Genomic DNA, 25,392 nt, shown 5'->3' on the forward strand with positions numbered 1-25,392 from the left:
GATTCCTCCAAGTCTTAGGACTTTTTCACAGAAGAGTAGATGACTTGAGAGTCCTGGGAGAGATACACAGAAATAAAGAACTGAGTGAACAAGAGAAGCAGCACAGCAAAGAGATGCAAGATGGAGAACTTTCAAGGACTCTAGCTCACCTTGTTCTCCAGAAGAGCTCTTCTGATGTTTGCTGTGGAGGGGAAAAAAGTAGTACTGAGATCTTGGGTTCCTGCTTAGATTTCACCCTCAGACTTTATGCTCCAGAGCATAGAACTACTATGCTTAATGTGTGGAATTCCACCATCTCTTATTCTTCTGTAAAATCCTATTCCTTAATGTTGCTCATTTTGAGATTTCTTGAAGACTCATTCATCCTCCAAGCCCTCCACCAATATTAGTCACAATAAAACCTTTCCTCTTTCTGAAGAAATGTCCCACTTGTTACTGCCCACATGACTTTTTGTCCTTTTGACTTTTCTGACCATTGCAACATTCTGCCAGGGTTCACTTTCTTGTCATTTCTCTATGTTCTTCAGGTACCCAACCATTGGTGATTCACCCCACCAAATAGAAAGAAATTGCAGGCACAGATAAGAGATGGCAGGCCCTGAGTCACATAGCAGTTAAGGTTTGGGGGATGCTCACTGATGATTTTCATTCTCTATTTTTTCCAGTTTTGCATAGTGGGGCAGAATCTCCTTCCCTCCCCAGTTCCCAGGTGGAGGACACTGGAGGATCCACAAGCACATCCCCCAAATAGGAGCCAGTTTGCTCATTTGATCAAGCTAGGAGAATCAGCTTTTTTTTTTTTTTTTCTTTTTTTCAGATCCATGGGAAATCAGTGCCAAACATGAAGTTTTCAAAAACAGAAGCAAGTTGAGGAAGGGAAAAGCATCTGACTAAGGTCCCTTCCCCACCAGGCATAGAAGGCTATCCTGAGAGGGCTTCTACTGAAGAGAAGGGCTCAATTACAGAGGTAGAAAGCTTCAGTCATTTTTATTTAGGACCAAGCACACTAATTACAGAACAACGACTCTTTGGAGACACTAGCTTTTGTTTTTGTTCCGATCTTTTGTTGTTTAAAATTACTTAAGAATAAGTGGACAGACTATGGGTCTGTAAGTCAGTAACTAGATGGTTTGGAAGTTGAGTATCATGTGGAGACTACTGTACCCTTTGATTCTCTGGGATGTTCACAGAACAGAGAAGGGGAAGGAGAATGATAGGGTATTCAGCTACCGTGGGCACAACTCTGAGCAAGGCTAGCAGAGGACTCATTTTCAGAGATTCAGAGGAGAGTGGCTGACCACTCTCTTGACCAGCAAATTTCCTGACCAGGAAATCAGCCCAGCAGCCACAAGACACTGGTTCCATCATAGCCAGCTGGGAGCACAGAACAAAGGCAAGCATTTGTGGTTGCATTTTCAAAGGCACTGGAGCAATAGCTAAAGGACATTGCTATAGAAACATCGGCTCAGTTCGTACAAAGCTGAATGTTAAACTGAAAGTTTTCTAGATTAGGTTGATTCTTTCAGTGACTCCTCCCATCTGATCCCCAAGACTACAGATCCTTTAAAAGATGCGCTGCTGGGGCCAGCATTGTGGCATAGTGGGTTAAGCTGCTGCCCATGACAGCAGTATTCCATATGAGCATTGGTTCATGTTCTGGCAGCTCCACTTCTGATCCAGCTCCCTGTTAATGCCCCTGGGAAAGCAGCAGAGGATAACACAAGGGTTTGGCCCCTGCCACCTATGTGGGAGATCTGAATGAAGCTTCTGGCCCCTGGCTTTGGCCTGGCTCAGAACTGACTGTTGATGGTCATCTCTCTTGGATCTATAGATTTCATATCAAGGGCAAGTGCATTGAAGCCTCTGATGTACAAAATATGCCACTTTCCTGGGAAGATACATCTAACAAGAACTACTTTGCAGTTTCTCACCTGGACTGTGTGGCTGCTGGATGCTGCAGACCTGGGAATAAATCACATCCGCATCTACAGAGTGCACTGCAGGGAGAAAACAATAGCTCACAGATATGCCTAGCCAAGTTCAAACCTCATACACATTTTCCAAGTCCCCTGCTTCATAAATGCATCCTTCTTAAGAACCCCAAAGTGATCCCAAGACAATCATTGGCTTGTGGGCAATACTAGGAGTAATGAGTTTGTAGTATGAAGACCACCTATTGGTCTTTTCTTCTGCTCTCTCCCTGCTTCAGCCCAAGACACAATCCCTAATAGGAAGACTCACCATTGACATACACTGGCTGCTGCTCCTCTAAGGCTAGGAGTGGGCTGGGTGGGGTGCCCTCTTCAGGGTTTGAGCTGGAAGCACCTCTGTGAGAATGTGAATTAGTGACATGATACTCTCCGGGGTTGTGAGTGACAACAGAGAGGGAAGAGTCTGGTGAGAAGGATGGTAGAAGCCAGGAAATCATAACTTTCTGCTTGGGTGTTTTAATGGTCCTTATGTAGACTATCTACTCTGATTCAGCAAATTTTTCTGTCTCTCACGTTTACCTCTTTGGAAAGCTATTAATTAGAGACTTATAAGTAATACTGCCACAGATGTGATTTTTTCTCCTGCAAAACTTTTATAGAGTGTCACTTGCCTCTTTCTCATTACTGTATTTCTCTGCACTTTCTAATACTCTGTGTATGTCTTCCATTTCCTATAAGTCAGGGTGTCCCTTGGGAAAATAAACTATTCTATATGTATTTTCATTACTCTAAATATCTAACAAAAACTTACTCATATGTTATAGGTCCTCAATAAATCCAATACTATATCCAATACTATACAAGATATTACCTAGAGTGATGTGGACCATGCTAAGCCAGAAGTGGAGACATGAGTAAGTATTATAGAAAGATTCCATGTGACCAAATAGCCTTGATTCCTTTGTACAAGCAATAGTAGTAAGTAATTAAAACTGTGAATGGGGGCAGGGAGTGACATTGTGGCACAGAAGGTTTAGCTGTGATTGCAAAGCTGACATCCCATATTGGAGAGCTGATTCTGCCCTGCACCACATCCTGCTCCCTGCTAATGCTCCTGGGAAAATAGTGGAAAATGGAACAAGAGCTTGGGCCCCTGCCACCTAAGAGGGAGATACAGATGTAGTTCCTAGTTACAGGCTTTGGCCTGGTCCAGCCTTGGCTGTTGTGGTCATTTGGTGAGTGAACCGGTAAATGGAAAATCTCTCTGTCATTCTGCCTTTCAAAAAAATAAGTAAGTCTTCAAAAAAAATGTAAAACTGTGAATGGGAGAAGCCTTTAGAGTTGATATTTTGGCTGGGAAGAGTTTTTACCTGAATGCTTCAATGGCAGAACTTTCTCCTGAAAAGTAGATAAAGGAATATTTATTTCAGGGATAGTAACTTTAACTCTTAAAGCTTTTATATGACTTAACTATGTGTCACCAGCTGGTAAGATATAGCATATAGAATAGTAATTAAATTATATTTTGTTCACCTTATATTTGCACCACTATTAGTTATTATTTAAATAATACACCCCTAACCCCCACCCCCACACCACTGATTTGAAATGCCACTTCAAATGCAACCTTATGTACACTGATCACCATTTCTGGATTTTCTACTCTGTTCTACTGTCTCTTTGTGCATGGATGTACCTGCAATGATATTTGAATTATTGTAAAATATAATATATTTCAATTGCTGATGGCTCTCATTTTGTTTTACTACTCTTCTGTTGTAGACTTTACTTGACCGTTCTGAATTTTTATACGTTGTGATATTTGTAACACTTGGTCAATAGCAAAGGTCTCAGGGTTAGGCTTGATATAGACATACATAAGGTCCACTAGGCTATCCTCTTGTTCTATGTAGCTCTGCATACTGTAGAACCAGAATAATAATAATTATTATTATAATAATAATTCTGTAGAACCAGAATCACATAATATCAGGAAAGAAGGCCACATAGATGGATATTGGGATACCCTGGCTCAAGAAATCAATACTTCTTGTCACACCCCTAAGTGTGTGAATATAGCCTCCAGAGGTGAGCACTACGAGGGAATTCCAATGTCAGGAGTTACAATACTTTAGTAATGCCCCTACTTTTGTTTCCCATCAACCATTTACAATCCTGGTTAGAATCTTTCCAGTTTACCAACCATGAAAAATGCTGCTGCTAACACAACCAATATTCCAACTATATTTGGTTTCCCAGAAAACCATGATACAAGGTTAATCTAAGTTTAGTTTCCTTAGAAGAAAGTGAAACTCTATAATTAGCTTGTTCAGTCTTCCAGAAAAGGAAGTAAGACTTAGAATTTTCTACCATGCCAAACTGTCATTCAAGCATAAGGCAAGGGATAGACATTTAATTACACAAATGAAGTCAGTGTCTGTGTCTTTCGCAATTCCTTCTTGAAGAAAGTATTTTTGAAATGAGCTTTATCTACTTTGGAAGTACTCTTGAATAATAACAAAAATTGATAATATGTTAGTTCACAAAGAAAACTTCAAAAAATATTCAAAAGGTAGATATACTTTTATCACAATGGAATATATCATTTATCAAAAGTACGAGAACTCTAGATATGCCTAACACTTATAAGCTTAAGGGAAATCAAGTGAGTGTGAATAAGCATATAAGCGTAAGAGAATTAATTGAATGAATTTGAATGAGCAAAGGAAGAAGGAGATAAAGTACTATTTTTTGAAGTTACTGAGTCCCCTTGTTCAAATAGCTAATTATAGTAGCAAGAGTAAATAGGGGCCAGCATTGTGGTACAATAGGTTAATCCTCTGCCTGTGGCATGGGCATCCCATATGGGCGCGCCGGTTCTAGTCCTGGCTACTCCTCTTCCAGTCCAGCTCTCTGCTGTGGCCTGGAAAAGCAGTAGAAGATGGGCCAAGTCCTTGGGCCCCTTCACCCGTGTGGGAAACCCGGAAGAAGTTCCTGGCTCCTGGCTTCAGAACAGCACAGCTCTGGCTGTTGAGGCCATTTGGGGAGTGAACCAACGGAAAGAAAACCTTTCTCTCTGTCTCTTTGTTTCTCTCTATCACTGTCTATAACTCTACCTGTCAAATAAAAAAAATTTTATTCAGAAACATTTCTGTATGGATCTAAAATTTAGTCATAAATATGAAATAATATAATTTTGAAGAAAATATGAGGGATGGGATTTTTGTGTCATTTAAATGGGAAAGATTTCCCAAATTACAAAATCCAAAATCCATAAAAGAAAAGAAAAAGATTGTTTTGCTAGATCATCCAATTAATGTACTAGTAGTTTATATAATGTTTAGTTACTGTGTCATCTTTTGATGGATTAATTTGTTTCCAACTGAGTTGTCTATTTGAAACAAAAATAGGTGCCATACATAAAGTCACTACAAAATAGGCTGTTAATTCCAGAAATCTGAACCTCGAAACCATGTCCAGAAATAGTCACCCTGGTTTTATTAGGAAATTTAGGGAAAATAGCTTTCTGTGGGACTGTGTGTAACTTACAGTGAGAAGAACGTGGTGACTGAAGGTGCAGTCTAATAAAGGCCTCCCACTTGTTCCTATCTTCCTGTCATGTAGTGTCTTGAAAGGTGACTGTGTCACTCCTCAGTAAAGAAGTAGTGACTGCTTCTCCTACTTGCATTGCAGCATGACCATGTCACTTAATTTGGCCAATGGTACAATAATAAAAATGACTCAATAGTAAGCTTAAAAGGTGGTTTTATGTCAAAGCTTGCCCACCCGTGGGCACTGTTATGTACAGAATGTTTGCGTAATGAGAATTCATATATTTGGAGATAGGTGCTTTTATCAAGTTTAAGAGATTAAATTTAAATGAGGCTCTGAGCACGAAGCCCTGAAATAAGAGGATTAGTGTCTTTATCAGAAGAGAATTCAGTCTTTTTCACTATATCTGCACAGGGAGGAGTCATGTGAACACAGAGCAGGATGGCAGCTGCTTACAACTTCAGAGAAGAGGCTTCAGAATGAAGCCACCGCTATTCTTATCTAGGACTTCCAGCCTCCGGAACTGTGAGAAAAGTCATTTCTGTTGTTTAAGACACCCAGCCGGCAGTATTTCATAATGGTGACCTAAGCAGACTAATATAGGCGCCCGTGCTGCCTTCTGTGGGTCTAGAAGAGTTGAAGATAGCTTAGGTATGCTGTGGGGTGGAGCTAAGGTAACTTTATTTTCTTATTATGTGGATGAGGAGACAGAGCAGGGTTGGATGCCAGCTCCACACATAGACGGTCCTGGAAGGTCATCTCATCCCTGAAAGAGTAGGTTGGTGGTGAGGCAGGAGGTTCTAGAAAGGACTGAGGGCCTGGAAAGCTATTTTGGGAATAGAGTGGTAGAGAGGGGTCCAGTTTGTACAATATGCCATCTCCTTCATCTTAGGTGGCTTAAAAACCAGAACTTCCATTGGACGACTTGGAAATACTGGCCTGAATACTTACTATATAGGAAAAAAAATCAACTGATAAGTTTCTAAAATTCCTTTCACTTGATGGTAGGCAGTAACTCTAAGGAAGCATTTAATGAGACCCTAATAGTTTACATTGGGATTCTGATGTATCCCATAATTGTCCTGTATCTGATAAAGTAAATACCACTTTACTGAAATAGATGAAATTTATGTGAGGAGAATAATTAAAAGTCAGGAGTTTGAAGCTTTACAGGCAGGCAGATATAGATTTCGGTCTTGCCCTGCCCTCTACTGGCCATGTGAGCATTGCAAACTATTTGACTTTGTTTTGATAGTATGGATAAAAACACAAACTTACCTTTTTATAGTTATAGGTAACATAGGTAAGCTTACCATGCATAATAGGTTCAATAATTGATCACTAGTAAATGTTTTTGAATGATAGATACTAGCAGAGATCAGAACGACAAACCACTTGGAAAAATTCCCTAAGTCTTTTATTTTAGAAACATGCTACCGAGTCATGTTAAATTATCAAAACCACAACCATTTTCAGGAAGGTGTTGGTTACTAAAGGCAGATGACTTTACACTTCCAGTAAATATTGATGAAGAATTTTTTTCTTCATCAATTTTGAACCACCCATCTCTGAAGGACTAGAAATGCTGGGGGAAAATCTTTTAAAAGTTTGTTTAAGGGCATTGACAGGGTAATAAAAAGAAGCTTGGAAGAAGCTCCTGGCTTTGGATCAACCCAGCTCCAGCTGTTGCCATTTCGGGAGTGAGCCAGTGGAAGGAAGACCTCTCCCTCTCTCTCTCTCTTTCTGCCTTTGCCTCTCTGTAACTTTACCTTTTAAATAAATAAGTAAACCTTTTGAAAAAAGAAAGTAGTTGATAAAAGGTATTTCAGATTCATAATAACACTTGCTTTTGGAGTATGAGACAACTTGTAAATTATAAATAATTATTTATATAAATAAATTATATAAAAGAGAATTTCAACCTCCTTTTAAATATGCCTCTGGAAAAGCAAATAATACTTTTTGTTTTGATGCTGAATTTACTGCAAAAATGACTAAAGATGCTCCTGGTTTACCAGCCCGCGCAAATGTTCATCAACTCTTCAAAGGATTCAGATTTTTTGCAATGTCTATTGCAGAAAAATATAAAATCACTCCTATCACAAGTGCAAATGTATTGCCAATCATTCAGATATATGGAAATGCAGCACAATTTCAATGATATGAATTAAAAGAGGATATTGGTATTGGCTCCTGCGCCATTTGCAAGTGATGTATACATAAAACAAAGGCATGGAATTTGTAGTGAAGATCATTGACAAAAATAAGTAAGATCCCTCAGAAGAAATTGAGATTCTGATGCACTTTATAGTGTTGTCCACACAAAATCCAAACATTACTACTTTAAAGGATGTCTTTGATGATGGTAGATATTTTTACCTTGCTACAGATTTGTTGAAAAGAGCAGAGCTACTGGATCATTTTCTCAAACAAAAATGTTTCTCAGAATAGGAGGTTAGTGAATTACTGTAGGTAATAACTAAGACAGTTAACTGTCTTCATTGTCAAGGAGTTGTTAATCGTGATCTTAAACCTAGTAACATTTTATACATGGGTGAATATGCCAATGCAGATTCCATTGAGATCTGTGATTTTAGGTTTGCAAAACAACTTAAGGACAAAATGAACTTCTCTTAACTCTATGCCACAATGCATACTCTGTACAATTGATGTCCAAAAGGTTCTAACAATTTCTCTGCACACTAACTACTAAAATTCCTTTCAAATAAAGTCACTTTAATACTATTTTCTGTTTCATAAAATAATGGTTTGGGGAATCATTTTCAACCATCAAGATGCATATGTAATAGTGTAATGCTAAATAATGTCAGTATTTTTAACATCAGATTCTGAAGGATGTTCAGTGAATATAAGTGAACTACTTGTGTGTGCTAGGTGTACGGTTTGTCTTATATTTTATTTTGCTTAGAGAGAGAGAGTTGATTACTGAGTATACAGTTTAGTCTAGAAGACTTTGATAATTAATAAAAGAAGTTATACATGTTCTCTTTTTTTAAAAAAAAAAAGTCCCACTATATAGAGGTCACCATGCTGCGAGGAAATCCAGGCCACAGCGAAATGCCTCCTTCCTTCCTCTCTTTCTCCTTCTCCTTTACCTTCTCCTTCTCCTTCTTTCTTTTCCCCTTCCCCTCCTATTCTTTCTCCTCCTCCTCTTTTATTGCAAATAAAACCTGTACCAGTAGTGGAAAAGTTCATAACAAAAAAGGGAAAACAAAACAAATAGCAGATACTAACCTGATATCTTGTGTGAACAGGAATAAAACAGCAGAGCAACAACGGCGAAACCAAGGGCCCCGAACAGTCCCCCAGCCACTCTGACTGCGAGGAGTTTTCCTCCATAGCCACCAGGCCCTGAGGGGAGAATCCAGTGTTTCAGCCTCAGGGGGTAAAAGTCTTGGGCCCTGGAGTCCTTATCAACACCAGATGGGAACGGTAGACATATGTTCATCCAAGAAGTCATTTAAATATAATTTGTACTTGTCAGGTTAAGGGAGAGGACAGAAGAGGCTAGATACTAAGATCAGCCTTCCTCTCCCCCCACACGGAGCGGAGAATACCCAGGACATCTGTCTTTTGAAAACCCAACACGATACCAGTAAACACGGGTGGGACAGAGCCATTGACCACAACCTTCTGTATCCAGGTATCATCAACCCCACCTGAGATGGAGAGTGACACCACTTCACTGCGCTGGGCCCCCAGGCCATTGTCAGCCTCGCAGGAGTAGTTTCCAGAATGTTGTGGCGTCAGGGAGAGGTTGAAGGCGGCTCCTCCTCCACTGGGGGCTGAGCTGTTTCCCAAGGTGATGTTTTCATGATAAAACCGGTACAGGATTGGGGGAGACCCTCTCAGGGCCTCACAGTGCAGCTCTACCACGTCCCCCACCATAGCCTGGGCTCCAGGGGCTCTGAGAGTGAAGAGAGGTCGGGACACTGGAACTGACAGATAAGAGGGGGGGCTGTCAGAAAGGATTTGTGAGAGTGCAATAGACTCCCAGACTTCCACATCAGGGTCTCAGCAAAGGGCCTGGCCCTTGGGTCATTATGTATTCTTTCTATTAACTTAACTAGAAAAACCAGGGGAAATTGTCTCAACATTGTATTTGGAAATTTGGGAAGAATGGCTAGTATTGTGGCACAGGGGTTTAAACCACTTCCTGCAATACTAGCATCCCATGTTATACTGGTCCACTTCCTATCTAGGTTCCTGCTAATGTGCCTAGGAAAGTAGTGGATTATGGCCCAAGTACTTGGGCTTCTGCTACCCACATGGGAGACCTAGATGGAGTTCCAGGCTTCTGGCTTCAGCCTGACACAGTCCTGGCTTTTGTGGCCATTTAGGGAGAGTGAATCAGTGAATGGAAGATTCTCTCTCTATCTCTCTCTCTCTCTGTGTGTTTCTCTCAATCTCTTTCTGGCTCTCCTTTTTTTGGTTTAACTCTGCCTTTCAAAAAATGCACACATCTTTTTAAATGAAGAAATTTAGGGGGATATCATTTCTGGTACACTGTCTGAAGACATAATCATTTGTTGGTTTCATCTTATTCTTTCATTTGCACAAATATAGCCCTCTTTATATTTCTTCAGAAAAAGGAATATGTGAGTAGCTGGACTTCCAAGGGTCACCCGTCTTCAAATTGCTGTGGTTCTCCACTGCACACTGTTCTAAGACATCCTGGGATTTCCCCTCGTCTCAAGGGTATTATGACATTAATTTTGGAATTTCTAGCTGAGATAAATGAGAGCGTAACTCACTGTGTACAAGGATATTCACCACCTTGCTCTGGATGGCGCCATGACCATTGCTGGCTCTACAATAGTATTCACCAGAATCACACCCCTTCACGGATGGGATCTCCAGCTCTGCCGACATAGAACGCTGGGTCTTCCTTCCCAGACTGGTTTCTGGGTCCTCTCTGTGCCAGGAAAAGGTGATGTTCCCTGTGCCCTTAGCCACCGCACAGAGAAGGACCAGCTTTCCTCCTTCAATCACCCGTCCCCCAGTGGCCTGGATCTCTAAGCTCACATTGGAGACAGGGATTCCTGGGTGGATATAAGAGAAAATGTGAGAAGCCTTACTATGGGACATCCTAGGAACATGAGGGTAGATTGATTCTACTCTTTCTTGCAAGGAGTAAGAACTTGGGGATTGTTATGTGTGCATTATAAATATTCCCAAAGAGATGGGTATCCATGACCACTATCCTTGAAGAATGTGGATACAGGCGCTTGTATGTCCTAACCCTGATCCTGGATGATTTATCGGGTAGTGATAATTAGAGAATTTATGATGATTCATTCGGTCCATGAGATGGGAAGCTTTTAAATTGGCTTAGACATATCATTGTGCAGACAGGTGCATTCTGTACAAAACAAAGAGGAACACCAGTACAACAGTCCTCCTCTATAAAAGGCATTTCTTCCAATTACAATCCCAATAACAATTCCCATATCATTCAATTTCAAGGTTTAACCAAATTGCAACCACTCTTCTGGTCACTCCAGTTCTTTCTGATCTCTGCTTCCTCTGACATTTCACAGGCTGTAGCACAACTCTACCTACTAATAAGTCAATTTGTGTTGGGATCCCTGCATGTGAGCCCCATGGAACATCACTGGGGGTGGACACCTTATCTTCTGGAGTACCCAACACACAACACACCATTAGTGGTCAGTGAAGGCTTGGTCAAGGAGTATTGGTTGACTAATAAAGAAGAGAAGACTTACAGGGAGCTTAGTCCATTTTGGATTTTTATGAAGAGAAATGCCATGAGTATTTTGAAGTTTCTCTAACTCAGTTCTCACTTTCTACAAGGACAGGAGTTGTGCAAAGAAACAAAAAGATTAGCAGTCTAAGCTGAAGTCTCAGCATTATTTTCTGTTTGCCAGGCTCAGCCCCACTTTCACTTACTCTGCACATGAATCTGGGATCGGAGGCTCTGTTTTCTGATTTTGGGAGTCACTGTCTCTGCCTCACACATGTAGGACCCTGAGTCTTCACTCCACACAGCAGGAATCTGGAGCTCTGCGGAGCTACTCCAGCCTGACCCCAGGGTCTGGTGATCTCTGAAGATGCAGAAACGGAGCTGGACATGTAACTTTTGTGGAAGGAGCTGGGTCTTACAGGTCAAGGTCACTGGTGTACCCTCCAAGGGCAGGGAAGAGCTGGCTGTCAGCACAGGTCGTGGAAAAAGCTCTAGAACAGTCCCCAAAGCAGTGAGATTCAGTATTTCTGTGGAAAAGTACCTGGTGGGAAGCAACTGCAGCCAAGAAGACATGAATGACCAGACACATATCACCCATCACATCTTCCTTGCATATTCAAACCACCAGACTCTAGCCCATATTTAGTCTGTGGGCAGCTTTCCCTTACCAAGTACCCACCCCGCTCTGCTACCAATCTCCTGCCCAGCCCAGTTCCTGTGATAGTGAAGATTTTACCTTGAACTTTGATTTCCACTGTTTTTGAAGTGTGTTTATTGCTCCACCATGTTGTTAAAGTAGCACTACAGTAATAATTGCCACTGTTGCTCAAAGCTGCACTGTAGATAGGGAAGTTTGAAACGTGTTTTGAAGAAAATACTTTTATTCCATTCTTGTAGTAAGTCATAGTCTTTATTTTTGATTCATCTTTTCCCTTGCATTTCAGAAAAATGTTATCTCCTTCAAAGACAGAAGAGGGCACCATGAGGGTCAGCCAGTCTGCAAAAGAAGGAGGGACACTGGATTTTCCAATTTTTCAGAGACTCCAGATTTCTAACCTTTTCCCTTGTTCTTGGGCAGTAGGATTGTTTCAAACATGGCCTCTATGTCTGTAGACAAGACGGAAATGCCAACCCCTGCTTTAATTACTCAGGGTTGCATCCCATTCTTCCTGTCTTAACTCAACCTTCTATCACAGAATGTCCTCTCCAGGGGTTGCTCTCCTTAGATTTGCCATAAATTCTCCAATTTCTGCCCTGTCACTTTATTTGTTTGTGATGCCAGACTATGTTCTGTGTTTGTGATGTCTTTTAGGATTTCAGCTGAAGATTTTAACCTTAAGGTGAGGCACCATGTTTTATCGCAAATAAAAAAATTTCCTTCCTGATATTATGTTATAGCATGACTGCTGGAATTTGGATGTGTACAGCACAAAAAGCAGAGGTAAATGAAATATGAAATGTAATCTCTTATAAATGACCACTGCAGAATCAGAGCCAAAATTCGGAATTGTCACTTTTTAAAAAAATTATTAATTTATTGTAAAGGTAAGATGAGAGAGCAAGAGAAAGAGAGAGATCTTCCAACCATTGATTCACTCCAAAATGGCCATAATGGCTGGGGCTGGGCCAGGTGGAAGTCAGGAGCCTGTAACTCCATCAGGGTCTCCCACATAGGTGGCAGGGGTCACCACCATCTCCCGCTGCTTTTCCAGGTGTATTATCAGGAGCTGGGTTGGAGCAGAGCAATGAAACTTGAACTGGCACTCCCATAAAGGATACCAGGGTTGTAGATGGCAACTTAACCCTCTGTACCTTGGTGCCACCCCATGGAATTACCATTTTTGAAAAAGTATATGGTTTATTACTGGCTGGTCCAGAAAGACCAGAATTACTGCTGAATACTGGAGAGTGATCTTTTTTAAAATGAATTTAGAAGACTAGAAATTGGTTGCAGTAACAATTAGCTTGAGATTGTTTTCTTTCCTTTATAGACGGAAACTATCCCATGGGAACTCTGTCTTGAAACTTTCAATTAAACCGATTTTTAAACTGACACATGATCATTGTAGATATTTATGGCTGCATGATATTCTACTTTGATATATGTATATTTTATGCCATGATCTAAAGAGGATAACAAGCACATCCATCACCTCAAACACTCATCATTTCTACACAAATTCCTGGGGAGAAATGCTGTCGAGCACAGGAGGGAAGCATTCTGAGTCATGGCTGGAGATGTTGTTGGAAAGACCATAAGGGGCATGGGTAGCCTCAAAATGAGCTTGAGCTGGTTGATTGATTCACAGTCTCAGACTCCATGCTAAGGGGCAGAACACTCCAAGAATGAACCACAGGTGAAGAGTAGTTGGAACTAGATGGTGCTGAGTCCATGAGAGACCACCCCAAGTGGGAGCAGCAGGGAGAACTGACTGAAACCCAGAGAGGAAGCCCCTGAAGAGAAGGCCATGGAGCTTGGAGGCCCCGAAGTAATAATGCAGATAGAGTGATCCATCACCAAGAGTTGCTGATTGATTTTAGTTTTCAGAATGTTTGACCTAGTGTTTGATATCCAGCTCACATTGCTTTGCAGCTAAGTCTGCTACTTTTTAGTTGGGTAGTCTTAGAGAAAGCACTTTACCTCTCTACCCTGGTTTTCTCACCTAGGAAGTAGAAGAGTGAAGAATATTGGCTTCTCCTTGGTCTATTGTAAGGATGCTTATCTATGAGATAAGCACTGTGCTTATACAGATGGACCACTCAGTGAGATGTGAATATTCACAGCCTTGAAGGAGAATGACTGCTGCAGAAGCTAATGATGGCTGGGGAAAATTAAGAGGTCATCATGACTGCACTTTAAGAGCAACCAAATAATGGAGTTCAAGTCTGAGATGGTGTGGGCTTGGGAGGATGTCTCAAAGGAAGGGATGGAAATGACTTGGAGATAAAATTTCTGAGTGATGTCATAGAGAATGAAAGTAAGTTGGTCCATACCTATTGAGGAACCCACGAAGACTTAGAATAGGGTTTGTTAAGGATGTTCTGTGGGGTCTGGTGCTGTGGCACAGTAGGCTAGGCTTCCACCTGCAGTGTCGGCATCCCATATGGGGATTGGTTGGTGTCCTTGCTGCTCCTTTTCTTTATTTTATTTTTTAAAAGATTTTATTTATTTATTTGAGAGGTAGAGTTACAGACAGTGAGACAGAGAGAAAGGTATTCTATCCGTTGGCTCACTCCCCAAATGGCCGCAAAGCCAGAGCTGCGCCGATCCGAAGCCAGGAGCCAGGTGCTTCTTCCCGGTATCCCATTCAGGTGCAGGGGCCCAAGGACTTAGGCCATCTTCTACTGCTTTCCCAGGCCATAGCAGAGAGCTGGATCCGAAGAGGAGCAGCCGGGACTAGAACTGGTGCCCATATGGGATGCTGGCACCGCAGGTGGAGGATTAACCTATTGCACCACGACACCGGCCCCAGACTGCTCCTTTTCTGATCAAACTCTCTGCTATGGGCTGGGAAAGCAGTGGGAGATAGCTCAAGGTCTTGGGACCCTGCACCTACATGGAAGACCCAGAAGAAGCTCCTGGCTCCTAGCTTTGGATAAGCTGAGCTCCTGCCATTGCAGCCATCTGGGGAGTGAACCAGTAGATGGAAGACCTTTCTCTCTGTCTCTCCCTCTGTCTGTACCTCTATCTCTCAAATAGATAAATGGAATCTTTAAAAAATAAAAAAAGAGTTTGTGGTGGTCACTCTGATGCCCACTGCCTGGCAGTTTGGAGCCCTCAGCTGAAGTGTGGCTGGCTCTATGCTGGCAGTCACTGCAGTGCAGCCATGAAGACTCTATTCTGTGATACAGTATATCTTAGTGGAGTGAAAGGAGACAGAAGTCCTGGAGGAGCAAGGCGATGAAGCCATAATGCTTCATCTTCAGGGCATTCCAGATCCTCTAGCAACCAGGTTAGATGGAAAGGAAACAAGCAGTAACAAGAGGCTGAGAATGGCTGTTCCTACAGAAGTGCTGATCCTCAGATAGTATGGAAGAGAAATGCACTAGGCAGGTGTGTGGCTGGGACAAGGGGGTTGGGTGATGGAATGGAGACAGGAAGAAGGTTCGATTGTGAACAGAGAAGTCCTTAGGTAGAAAAATGTAATCAACCACAAAGATTTAACTAGGAGTAAGATATCTATACATCTGAAGATTTTTTTTTTTTCCCTCGCAGGAGTAGCAGTAAAAAGTGTTTTCAGGCCGGCGCCGTGGCTCAACAGGCTAATCCTCCGCCTTGCGGCGCCGGCACACCGGGTTCTAGTCCCGGTCGGGGCACCGATCCTGTCCCGGTTGCCCCTCTTCCAGGCCAGCTCTCTGCTGTGGCTAGGGAGTGCAGTGGAGGATGGCCCAAGTCCTTGGGTCCTGCACCCCATGGGAGACCAGGAGAAGCACCTGGCTCCTGCCATCGGAACAGCGCGGTGCGCCGGCCGCAGCGCGCTACCGCGGCGGCCATTGGAGGGTGAACCAACGGCAAAAGGAAGACCTTTCTCTCTGTCTCTCTCTCACTGTCCACTCTGCCTGTCAAAAAAAAAAAAAAAAGTGTTTTCACTAGAACTATGTAGCAAATGCAAAGGCAAATAATATTTTTCAGAGGTTTGCCTTGTGAGGGGAAGTTTCTAAGTGGCGAACCCAATGCATGGGTGTGGTTAGAAGGAGTAAATGAGGAAGAAGACAGCTTGAGGGGCTAGGTGCAGAGAAAGACATCTCAGCTACTATGCCAAGTAGCATTTTCACACTGCACAAGGGAGTGGGAGTCTTACCAGGCCAGAGAATTTTTACTGGAGAAAAGATTGGGGTCCAGAGGCCAAGGGCTGCCCAGCTTACAGAGCAGGCAAACAGCAAAGCCATGATTTGAATCTGGGCCGTGAGGCTGTGTAACTCCTACTCTTTTCACTGTATGATGCCAGACTAAGTTGTCTTTTATTCTTTGTTGAAGGGAGTGTTTAATATTCTAAAGAACATCCAGCCTTCTGAGAAAGGGAAAGCAAAAACAGACAAACAAACAAACATAAAAACAAAAACAGAGGAAGAAGAGGAAAGAAAAGAAAGGAAAAGAAAAGAAAAGAAAAGAAAAGAAAAGAAAAGAAAAGGCATTGCCCTTTCTCTGGACAGTTGGGATGACTCACTTCCAGGAGCCTGCCAACGTCACACTGAGACTGAGTAACTGCACTATTTCCACTCATGGTCAAAAACCACATGACTGTTAATGAAGGCTTCCTCTAATTTAAACATAGGAAGTGGAGCTGGGTGAATTACAGAGTTGGGCTCACACACCTTATGTGAGACAGAATGAATACAGAAGATGAGACTTGCTCTTGAACAAGCTCCAGGTAGGTACCCCTGGACATCCTGATTCATTCAAGCTTGAACAGTGATCTGCTTGTCCCAACACATTTGCTTAGAGCCCAGAGTCCCCTCGACTTGGCAGTTGGCGTCAGATGGGCAAGGGAATAATTCTCCCTTGCTTTAGTCTGGAATCGCATGGAGATTCTGTATATAGAATAAAGTATTTTTCTCATTGGCTTCCTTTACTGAGCACAGTTTTAAACCAAAAAGAGTGAAATCTTCTTTAGAGATGAAATGTTTTTAAAGTAACACCAGTAATGAGGCCAGTGCTGTGGCATAGTGGGTAAAGCCTCTGCCTGCAGTGCCCACATCCCATTTGGGTGCCAGTTCAAGTCCTGGCTGCTCCATTTCTGATCCAGCTCTCTGCTGTGGCCTGGGAAAGCAGTAGACAATGGCCCAAGTCCTTGGGCCCCTGCACCCACATGGGAGACCTAGAAGAAGCACCTGGCTCCTGGCTTCGGATCAGCATAGCTCCAGTTGGTGTGGCCAACTGGGGAGTGAACCAGCAGAATGGAAGGCCTCCCCTCTCTCTCTCTGCCTCTCCTCTTTCTATAACTCTGACTTTCAAATAAATAAATAAATGTAACCCCATTAAAACAAATTCAGAATTAAACAATGGATCAAGAACAGGGGTTGGCCAAGCATGCCTAAGAGTCAGTCCATGTTCTATTTGGTCAATTAAGTGTAATTGGAATACAGCTGGCCAGTCCCCAGCAGCGCTCCTGAGGTTGGGAGAGCTGAGTAGCGATGGAGGGATCTGAAAAGCCTGGCTATCTGTTCTCTTGTAGGGAAAGTTGGCTGATTCCTGATGAAGAGCTGAGACGCAATGATGACATATGCTGATTCAACCACACGTAAGTTTTCAGCTCCAAGGCTTTCCTCTATGAATAACTTGCCAGAGTTTGAAGAGGTTCCATATTCAGACAATATTAAGAAGTTATATTAATACAGACAGGAAGGATAGTCTCTCCAAATCATTCTACCAGGTCTTCATGCCCTTTTTCAGATGTAATTCCTCCCACTCCCCACCTTACATCTGTTTCTTTAATAAAAAGGCAAGCACCTGGGTCTTCCAGAAGGCTGAGCAAAGCCTGTTTCACCCAAGCGTGGAGGCTGTGTGACCTCTGAACACCAGCCCAGGGGACCAGTGACATATGGACATCTGCAGCAGCCTGTGCTGGCTGGGTGACTCATAGACCAGAGACCAAAATATAAAGACAAGGGGAGCTCACCTGCCTGTTCACTGGCTGGAGCTGTGAGGGGATCAAAAGCCAGAGGTTAGCACTGAGCATTTGCTTTTACATGAAGACATTGATCTTTCTCTGATAATTTGCTCAAAAACTTCTTTCCATCATTCCCTCCTTTCTATTCCCCTACCCTCATAGCACCAACAATTCAATCTCCCTCAAACATACGAACACTCATTCCTTGTACCAGTTGCAAACCCATCCCCTGAGCAAGAGATTGCCAGGAACAAGTCCAGTAGCTAGCTGGATGTTGGATATTTAATAATTCTCTCCTTTATTTAATTTCCCTTCCCCTTTCCAATCATCCTCTCTCATGCCCAGATTTTACAAGGAGTAGATGCACTGCTGCATGGCAGTGCATTCCTGGGTCACACTGGATTCATCAGAGCTGAATCACTCTAAGTTAATCCTTTTCCTTGAGCTGTATTTGACCATGGAGCCCTTTCATTCCAATAGGTAGTATTCATTTAGTGCCTACTGGACACAAAGAAAGGGATCTTGCTTGCTCGCAGTAGCCCTCATCTCCCTCATGGCCCACGACTGAACAGAGCAAAGGGAACAAAGGATCTCATTGCATCTTCTGAACCCAAGTCAAATTTTGAACAATAACTTTTCATGGAGGTGAGGGAAAGTCATGATCAATAAATGAATGGTGAAGTGACCTGTCTGGAACATAAATGATTAGGATGAGCTGTGACTTGATTTTTCTCCAGTCCATTAATTGCTTTGCATCAGCCTGAGCAGGAATTAAGAGACCTGTGCATTCCCACTGGTCCCGATGTTCTGTTAAGACCTCATACCTGCCAAGAACTGGGGACCTCCTCCTGCTGCCACTTGAGTTCTAGCTGAAATGATCAAGACTCACCAAAGATGACCAGCAATGCCCACAGCAGCATGAGGACCAGTTGCAGCTCTATGAGATGTTCTCTCTGCCACCAGTTGGGAAGCCTGTGGGACAAAAGTGGATAGAAGTGTTTTTCTGAATAGGTTTTGCATAATTAGCAAAAAGGGAAGTGAAAAAGGTCTGCAATGCTTAACCACTTACTTTTGTCCTGTTAAGTGCTAAGAGAATTAGAGATAATTCTCTACATGCTAGAAAAACTTCACATCTTGGCTAATGATGATAGTTCACACTATCTTCACATTTCTTCCTGTGTCAGTTCTAAGAACCTTGTGCTCAGCAAGTCCTTTAACACCCACAGCAACCTGAAGTTAGCCCTATTTCCTTGACATAATTGGGGAAACAGTGTCCTTTTTCTTTTTTATGGATATAACAAAATATCTCAGATTGAGTCATTTATGAACACTAAAATATTGCTAGTAGTTCTGGAGGCTGGAATTCCAAGATCAAGGCACCAGTGGATTTCATATCTGGCAAGGGCTTGTTCCCTCTCTGTGTTCTCACGTGGTGGAAGGAGAAACAGGCTTCCTCCTGCCTCTTTTGTCTTTTTTTTTTTTTTTTTTTTTTTTTGGCCAGGCAGAGGTAGACAGTGAGAGAGAGAGAGACAGAGAAAAAGGTCTTCCTTCCGTTGGTTCACCCCCCAAATGGCCGCAACGGCCGACGCGCTGCAGTGATCCGAAGCCAGGAGCCAGGTGCTTCCTCCTGGTCTCCCATGCGGGTGCAGGGGCCCAAGCACTTGGGCCATCCTCCACTGCCTTCCTGGGCCACAGCAGAGAGCTGGACTGGAAGAAGAGTAACCGGTACAGAATCCGGCGCCCCAACCAGGACTAGAACCCGGGGTGCCGGCGCTGCAGGCAGAGGATTAGCCTAGTGAGCCGCGGCGCTGGCTGCCTCTTTTGTAAAAGTACTGATGTCATTCCTGAGAGTTCCACCCGTGTGCCCTAAGGCCTTACCTCTTTTTTTTTTTTTAAAGATTTATTTATTTATTTGAAAGGCACAGTTACAGAGAAGCAGAGGCAGAAGCAGAGAGAGAGAGAGAGAGAGAGAGAGAGAGGTCTTCCATTCTCTGGTTCACTCCCCAAGAGGCCGCAACCACAGGAGCTGCGCCAATCAGAAGCCAGGAGCCAGGAGCCAGGAGCTTCTTCCAGGTCTCCCATGCAGATGCAGGGCTCCAAGGACTTGGGCCATCGTCTACTGCTTTCCCAGGTCATAGGAGAGCTGGATCAGAAGTGGAGCAGCCAGGATTCCCATATGGGATGCCAGCACTGCAGGCAACGATTTTACCCGCCACACCACAGCACAAGCCCCAGGCCCTATCTCTTAATATTGGGCATTAAAACTAATCATCAACATACAAATTTGGGGGGAATGTCTATATCAGACAATAGCAACAAGTACACTGACCAAGATTTACATAAGTCTAGTAGTAATAGAGCTGGGATCCAAATCCAGTCCAGTCACATAGTCTGGCTCTTAAATACTGTGATGTGTTGATATGATATAGTTCTCCAAGCTCTTTAGAGCAGCAAAGTCATTATTTCAATGATTTCAGTTTCTTTTTTTTTTTTTCAAAGCAAGATTTATTTATGTCAGAGAGCTCCTGGTGGAGTGACCAGGAGGGGGCTTCAAGAGAGGCATACTTGAAAGGGCTGGTGGTAGTGGGGTTTTTAAGCACAATTTTGGGAGAAAAAAAAAAACAACAACTTGACAATCAACTTGATGTTCAGTTAAAAGGCCAGGACAAAACTCATCAAAAGACGTGATCTGTAATCGTATTTTCCCTGTTTGGCTTGCTCACGATAAGACAAAAATGCCGTCTGAAGCCTGGATAGGTAACTTGTTCTCACAGTAAGCTGTGAGCTCAGGAGGATGGAATCACCATCCCATTATGATTCTCATGATAAGGTTGGAAGCTCTCAAGGAGTAGGGCAGGTACTTTTCACCTTGCTAGAGATAACTTTTGGGGAAGCAAGCATTTTGCACCCTCAGTTTCCACCAGGATCAACCTGACTGCCTATTAACCTGACTCCTCACATTCCCTCCCCAGAAATGGACCCTAGCTTCTGTTTTGGGGTATGGAGCAATGTCTACTCTGGCTTCTTTAGACTGAGTAGGGATGGAGTAGGGACTGGCAGTCCAGACAGGGTTCCAACAGGAGGGGCCTCTCAAGGGGGAAGCAGCTTGCAGAAACTGCTCCATCTGAGGTTTCATGTGCATAGCCATCTAGAATTTCACTGTTTCAAGTCTGGATAAAATGAATCTAACAAGCAGATTAAATTCACAGGGTCTAAAACAATGGACAGAGTCATTATTAGAGGACCTAAGAAAATTTACTCATTGAAAGAAAAATAGAAACTGATGGAGGGAGGGGGAGTTGATAATAATCAGATGGGCATTAGAAGTTGGCCAGGTATATATGGGGGTCCAGACCTATCTGTCTCTTCATATGGGGAACTGGAGGTGTGAACCTCCTTAGGGAAGGTACCCTATTGACTTCCATTACCTAGCTGGCCTGGAGGAGAGCAGGTCTGAAGGTAGGTGGCATATCTAAAACGAAATTTACAGTTCTGTCTGAAATATTACTACCCCTAAATTTTTCCCAAAATTGTGCTTAAAAACCCCTCGACAGTGGTGGTGACTTTGGAAGCTGGGCAGGGTGAAGTGCTTTTCAGCTTAAATCCCAAAGGGTCTGCAGCTCTGGCCTGGGAGTCCTTCGACTCCAGGGCAGTTCCATTTCAAGTGACCCATCTCTTGGCTAGCAGAGCTGATCGGGCTCTTCAGATCCTAACTTCTGAAGCATTGGCTTTCCACATGGAAAACCAATGATATTTGGGGATGGACTGGCCTTGTTGGGTCTCCCTGATGGCAGATCATGGTGTAGTTGGCCTGCCACCTCTCCTTACATTGCTCCTGCTGCCGGGCTCACTCTTCTTCCTCCTGGTCTCTGTTAAAGTAAACCAGAAGGAGTCTTTATGAGGATGCAAGTCAAGGTGTACTCAATCCTGTTCCCAATCTTTGGTGGTCACAGAAATCGGTGGTCACAGGCATCTTAGATAAGATGAAGCCCCTGAGGAGAGCTATGTCCTTACTTCAAGATCAAATATGATGATCACCTTATACAAACTGAATATAAATCTTGAAATTATTAGCAAAACTTTCTCTACCTTAGTTTGGTTTGAAAAGGGAAGTTTTGCCTATTTACCCTGCCCATGACAAAATAAATATAGCTGTGAAATCATAATTTCTTTTCTATGTAGCCAGGCTATTATTACAGAAAATTGTTAGCCATCCTTTTTTTAAAAAAGGATTTATTCATTTATTTGAAAGTCCGACTACACAGAAAGAAGAGAGGCAGAGAGAGAGAGAGAGAGAGAGAGAGAGAGAGAGAGAGAGAGGTCTTCCATCTGACTACAGAGAGAAAAGAGGCAGAGAGAGAGGTCTTCCATCCGATGGTTCACTCCCCAGTTGGCCACAATGACTGGAGCTGGGCTAATCTGAAGTTAGGAGCCAGGAGCTTCCTCTGGGTCTCCCACGTGGGTACAGGGGCCCAAGGACTTAGGCCATCTTGCACTGCTTTCCCAGGCCATAGCAGAGAGCTGGATCAGAAGTGGAGCAGCCGGATCTTGAACCGGCACCCATATGGGATGCCGGCACTTCAGGCCAGGGTGTTAACCCATTGTGCCACAGCACCAGCCCCAGCCATCCCTTTTATAAGGTCTAAAGATCAACCTGTGCATCCTGGGAATCCTTGAGAATAGGATCAGTTTCCCATCTTCAAGAGAATAGAGAAACGAGGAAACAAGTCAGGCTTCCCAGATTGTTTCTATCTGGAACTTAATATCAAATGAAAATTTAGCAAGCCATTTCAACTGTCAAATAACAACTTAAGAAAATATTTACCAAAAGGTTGAATGCTTTCTATAAATTTTAAGAGTGCATGTAGTTGGAACTATTTTTTTTAAGATTTATTTATTTGAAAGGCAGAATTACAGAGAGGCAGAGAGAGAGAGAGAGAGAGAGAGAGAGGTAGGTCTTTCATCTACTGGTTCACTCCCCAAATGGCAGCAACAGCCAGAGCTGGGCTGATCCAAAGTCAGAAGCCTGGAGCTTCTACTGGGTCTCTCATGTGGGTGCAGGGGTCCAAGGACTTATGTCATTTTCCACTGCTTTCCCAGGCCATTGCAGAGAGCTTGATTGGAAGTGGAGCAGCCAGGACTCTTAACTCGTGCTGATATGGGATGCATATGGGATGCACTGCAGGCAGCAGCTTTACCCACTACACCCCAGTGATGGCCTTGAGTTTTGTAACTTTTGGACATTTGTACCAGTAGCATTTTAATTACTGTTACTTAAAATTTAGCACCACTTCATTTCTTGACAGTACCTTTAATATAATTCAAATAGACTAATTAGTTGGTATCTCTACAAGATGAGAGATATATCCTTTGACATTTCCTGGGGCCCAACTTGAAATATCAAAGTCCAAAGAATTTGGAACTTTGAATGTCTGTCAAAGACACCAAGAAGGCTTAAAATAAGTGATAGAAACAGGATCCTTAACATTATGACATAATATAGATTAGATTTGATCATTGCTACAAAGTGATCACTCAAATACTTTAGAATAAGTATACATTTAAACAAACTGAAATTCTTTTAAAACTCAGCTGTTCTTAAAGAATCAGAAGTTAACAAACAGTAGAGAGCACAACAGATTCAACAGAACACAAATCTGTGTCTCTTTGATTATCCCAAATATCGGAAATAAAACCTTAAATATAAGAGTTAGCACATGGTGGCTAGCGCCACGGCTCACTTGGCTAATCCTCCGCCTGCGGCGCCGGCACCCCGGGTTCTAGTCCTGGTTGGGGCGCCAGGTTCTGTCCTGGTTGCTCCTCTTCGGATCCAGCTCTCTGCTATGGCCCGGGAAGGCAGTGGAGGATGGCCCAAGTGCTTGGGCCCGGCACCTGCATGGGAGACCAGGAGGAAGCACCTGGCTCCTGGCTTCAGATTGGCTCAGCTTGCCAGCCACAGAGCGCCTGCCATACTGCCATTTTGGGGGTGAACCAATGGAAAGGAAGAGCTTTCTCTCTCTCTCTCTCTCTCTCTCTCTCTCTCTCTCTCTCTCTCACTGTCTAAATCTGCCTGTAAAAAAAAAAAAAGGGTTAGCACTTGGAATCATCCCATAACTTAAAACAATTTTAACAAAGTCAGAAGTAGGGAAGAGAAGAGCTTACTAGAGCTGGCTAGAAAACTGGCAGTCACCAGTTAAACAAAACTATTCAAAGGAGATGTTGCAGTTTTTAAACAGATTTCCAGATCTGAAATTTAAAACTGTTTTCAAATATTTCTGTTGATTTCTTTGATTTACATTTTGTAATAACCCTTTATAAATCTCCAGATTAGGACAATGTGTTCTAAATATGATAGCACACCCAATTTCAATCTTAGTCACTTTCTTCTTTTTTAAAAAAATATTATTTATTTGAAAGTCAGAGTTACAGAGAGAGGACAAGAGGTAGAGAGATGGAGAGAGAGGTCTTCCATCCGCTGGTTCACTCCCAAATTGGCCACAATGGCTGGAGCTGCACTGATCTGAAGCCAGGAGTGAGGAGCTTCCTCCGGGTCTTCCCATGTGGGTGCAGGGGCCCAAGGACTTGGGCCATCTTCCACTGCTTTCCCAGGCCATAGCAGAGAGCTGGATCAGAAATGGAGCAGCCGGGACTTGAACCGGTGCCCATATGGGATGTGGGCACTGCAGGCGGCGGCTTTACCCACTATGCCACAGTGCTGGCCCCTGCCTTAGTCACTTTCAAGCAGTGTTGAACTATTTTTTGTAGACAGTGTGAAAACATATTTAACAAACACAAATAGTTTTTTTATAGACTATAAGATGCTAAGAATACCAAAGTTTGCATTTAGACACATTTATCTCATTTACCTTTATCCAATTTATATTTAGCAATTATATCTAGATGACTTAAGGAGCTGATATTATACCATATATATCATTTATCTCACCATATCATTTATCTCAATTAAGGTCAAAATTATATTCATATGGAATTACACTCCTGTTTGTAAAAACTCCAGATGGAAATCAGTGACGTAAGCCAGAGACTGCAAAATTCACATTAGGGGCTATAACAAGCTCTGATTACTCATTGCTATTTCATCCAGATCTGTTAAACCAAGTCATAGAACAAATCTGGAAAGTTACAAGGCAATTTTTTTAGGCAGTGATCAACATAGATTCAAAAGAGAGAAATTTCTTTAAACCTAATGTCCAGTTATAGCTGAACCAAATTGTCATACATGAGATTGTTATTTACCAAAGACGTCTTTTTAGATTCTAATTGAACTTGAGTCTAATTTTCTTTTTACGCAAAAAACACCTTAGGCCAATGATGCCTAGTCAACAGTCAGCTACTTGGGACTGCCTCTGAAATAAGCACATGTTCAGGCAGCTGCAAGACATGTCCCAAGGGTGACAGTAGGCTAGGAGCCAACGTGCCAGGGATCGGAAGTCCACTGGAGAATACTCACCATTGTGTTGGGTTTAAGGAGGGAAGGCATCCATCAGAGCAAATGGGCACCCCTCCATATTTAAACTCAAGGTCTGGAGCTACGACCTACAAGAAGCCAATA

At 42.8% G+C, this 25,392-nt stretch overlaps 1 protein-coding gene across 1 annotated transcript; it reads right to left on the reverse strand.

Moving 5' to 3' along the window:
• Nucleotides 1-14: 14 nt before the first annotated feature.
• LOC133761025 (Fc receptor-like protein 2) lies at nucleotides 15-18,739 on the reverse strand. The gene is made up of 12 exons (XM_062193674.1): nucleotides 18,709-18,739; nucleotides 17,829-17,849; nucleotides 11,945-12,205; nucleotides 11,415-11,699; nucleotides 10,259-10,546; nucleotides 9,164-9,442; nucleotides 8,739-8,855; nucleotides 3,302-3,329; nucleotides 2,242-2,327; nucleotides 1,932-1,997; nucleotides 150-181; nucleotides 15-53 (listed from the first exon to the last, which is right to left on the reverse strand). Exons 1-12 carry the CDS (start codon nucleotides 18,737-18,739, stop codon nucleotides 15-17), a joined length of 1,533 nt encoding a protein of 510 aa, XP_062049658.1.
• Between the last annotated feature and the right edge of the window lie 6,653 nt (nucleotides 18,740-25,392).

The sequence above is a fragment of the Lepus europaeus genome, chromosome 5 (assembly GCF_033115175.1).
Source record: "Lepus europaeus isolate LE1 chromosome 5, mLepTim1.pri, whole genome shotgun sequence".
NCBI classification, from domain to species: Eukaryota; Metazoa; Chordata; class Mammalia; order Lagomorpha; family Leporidae; genus Lepus; species Lepus europaeus.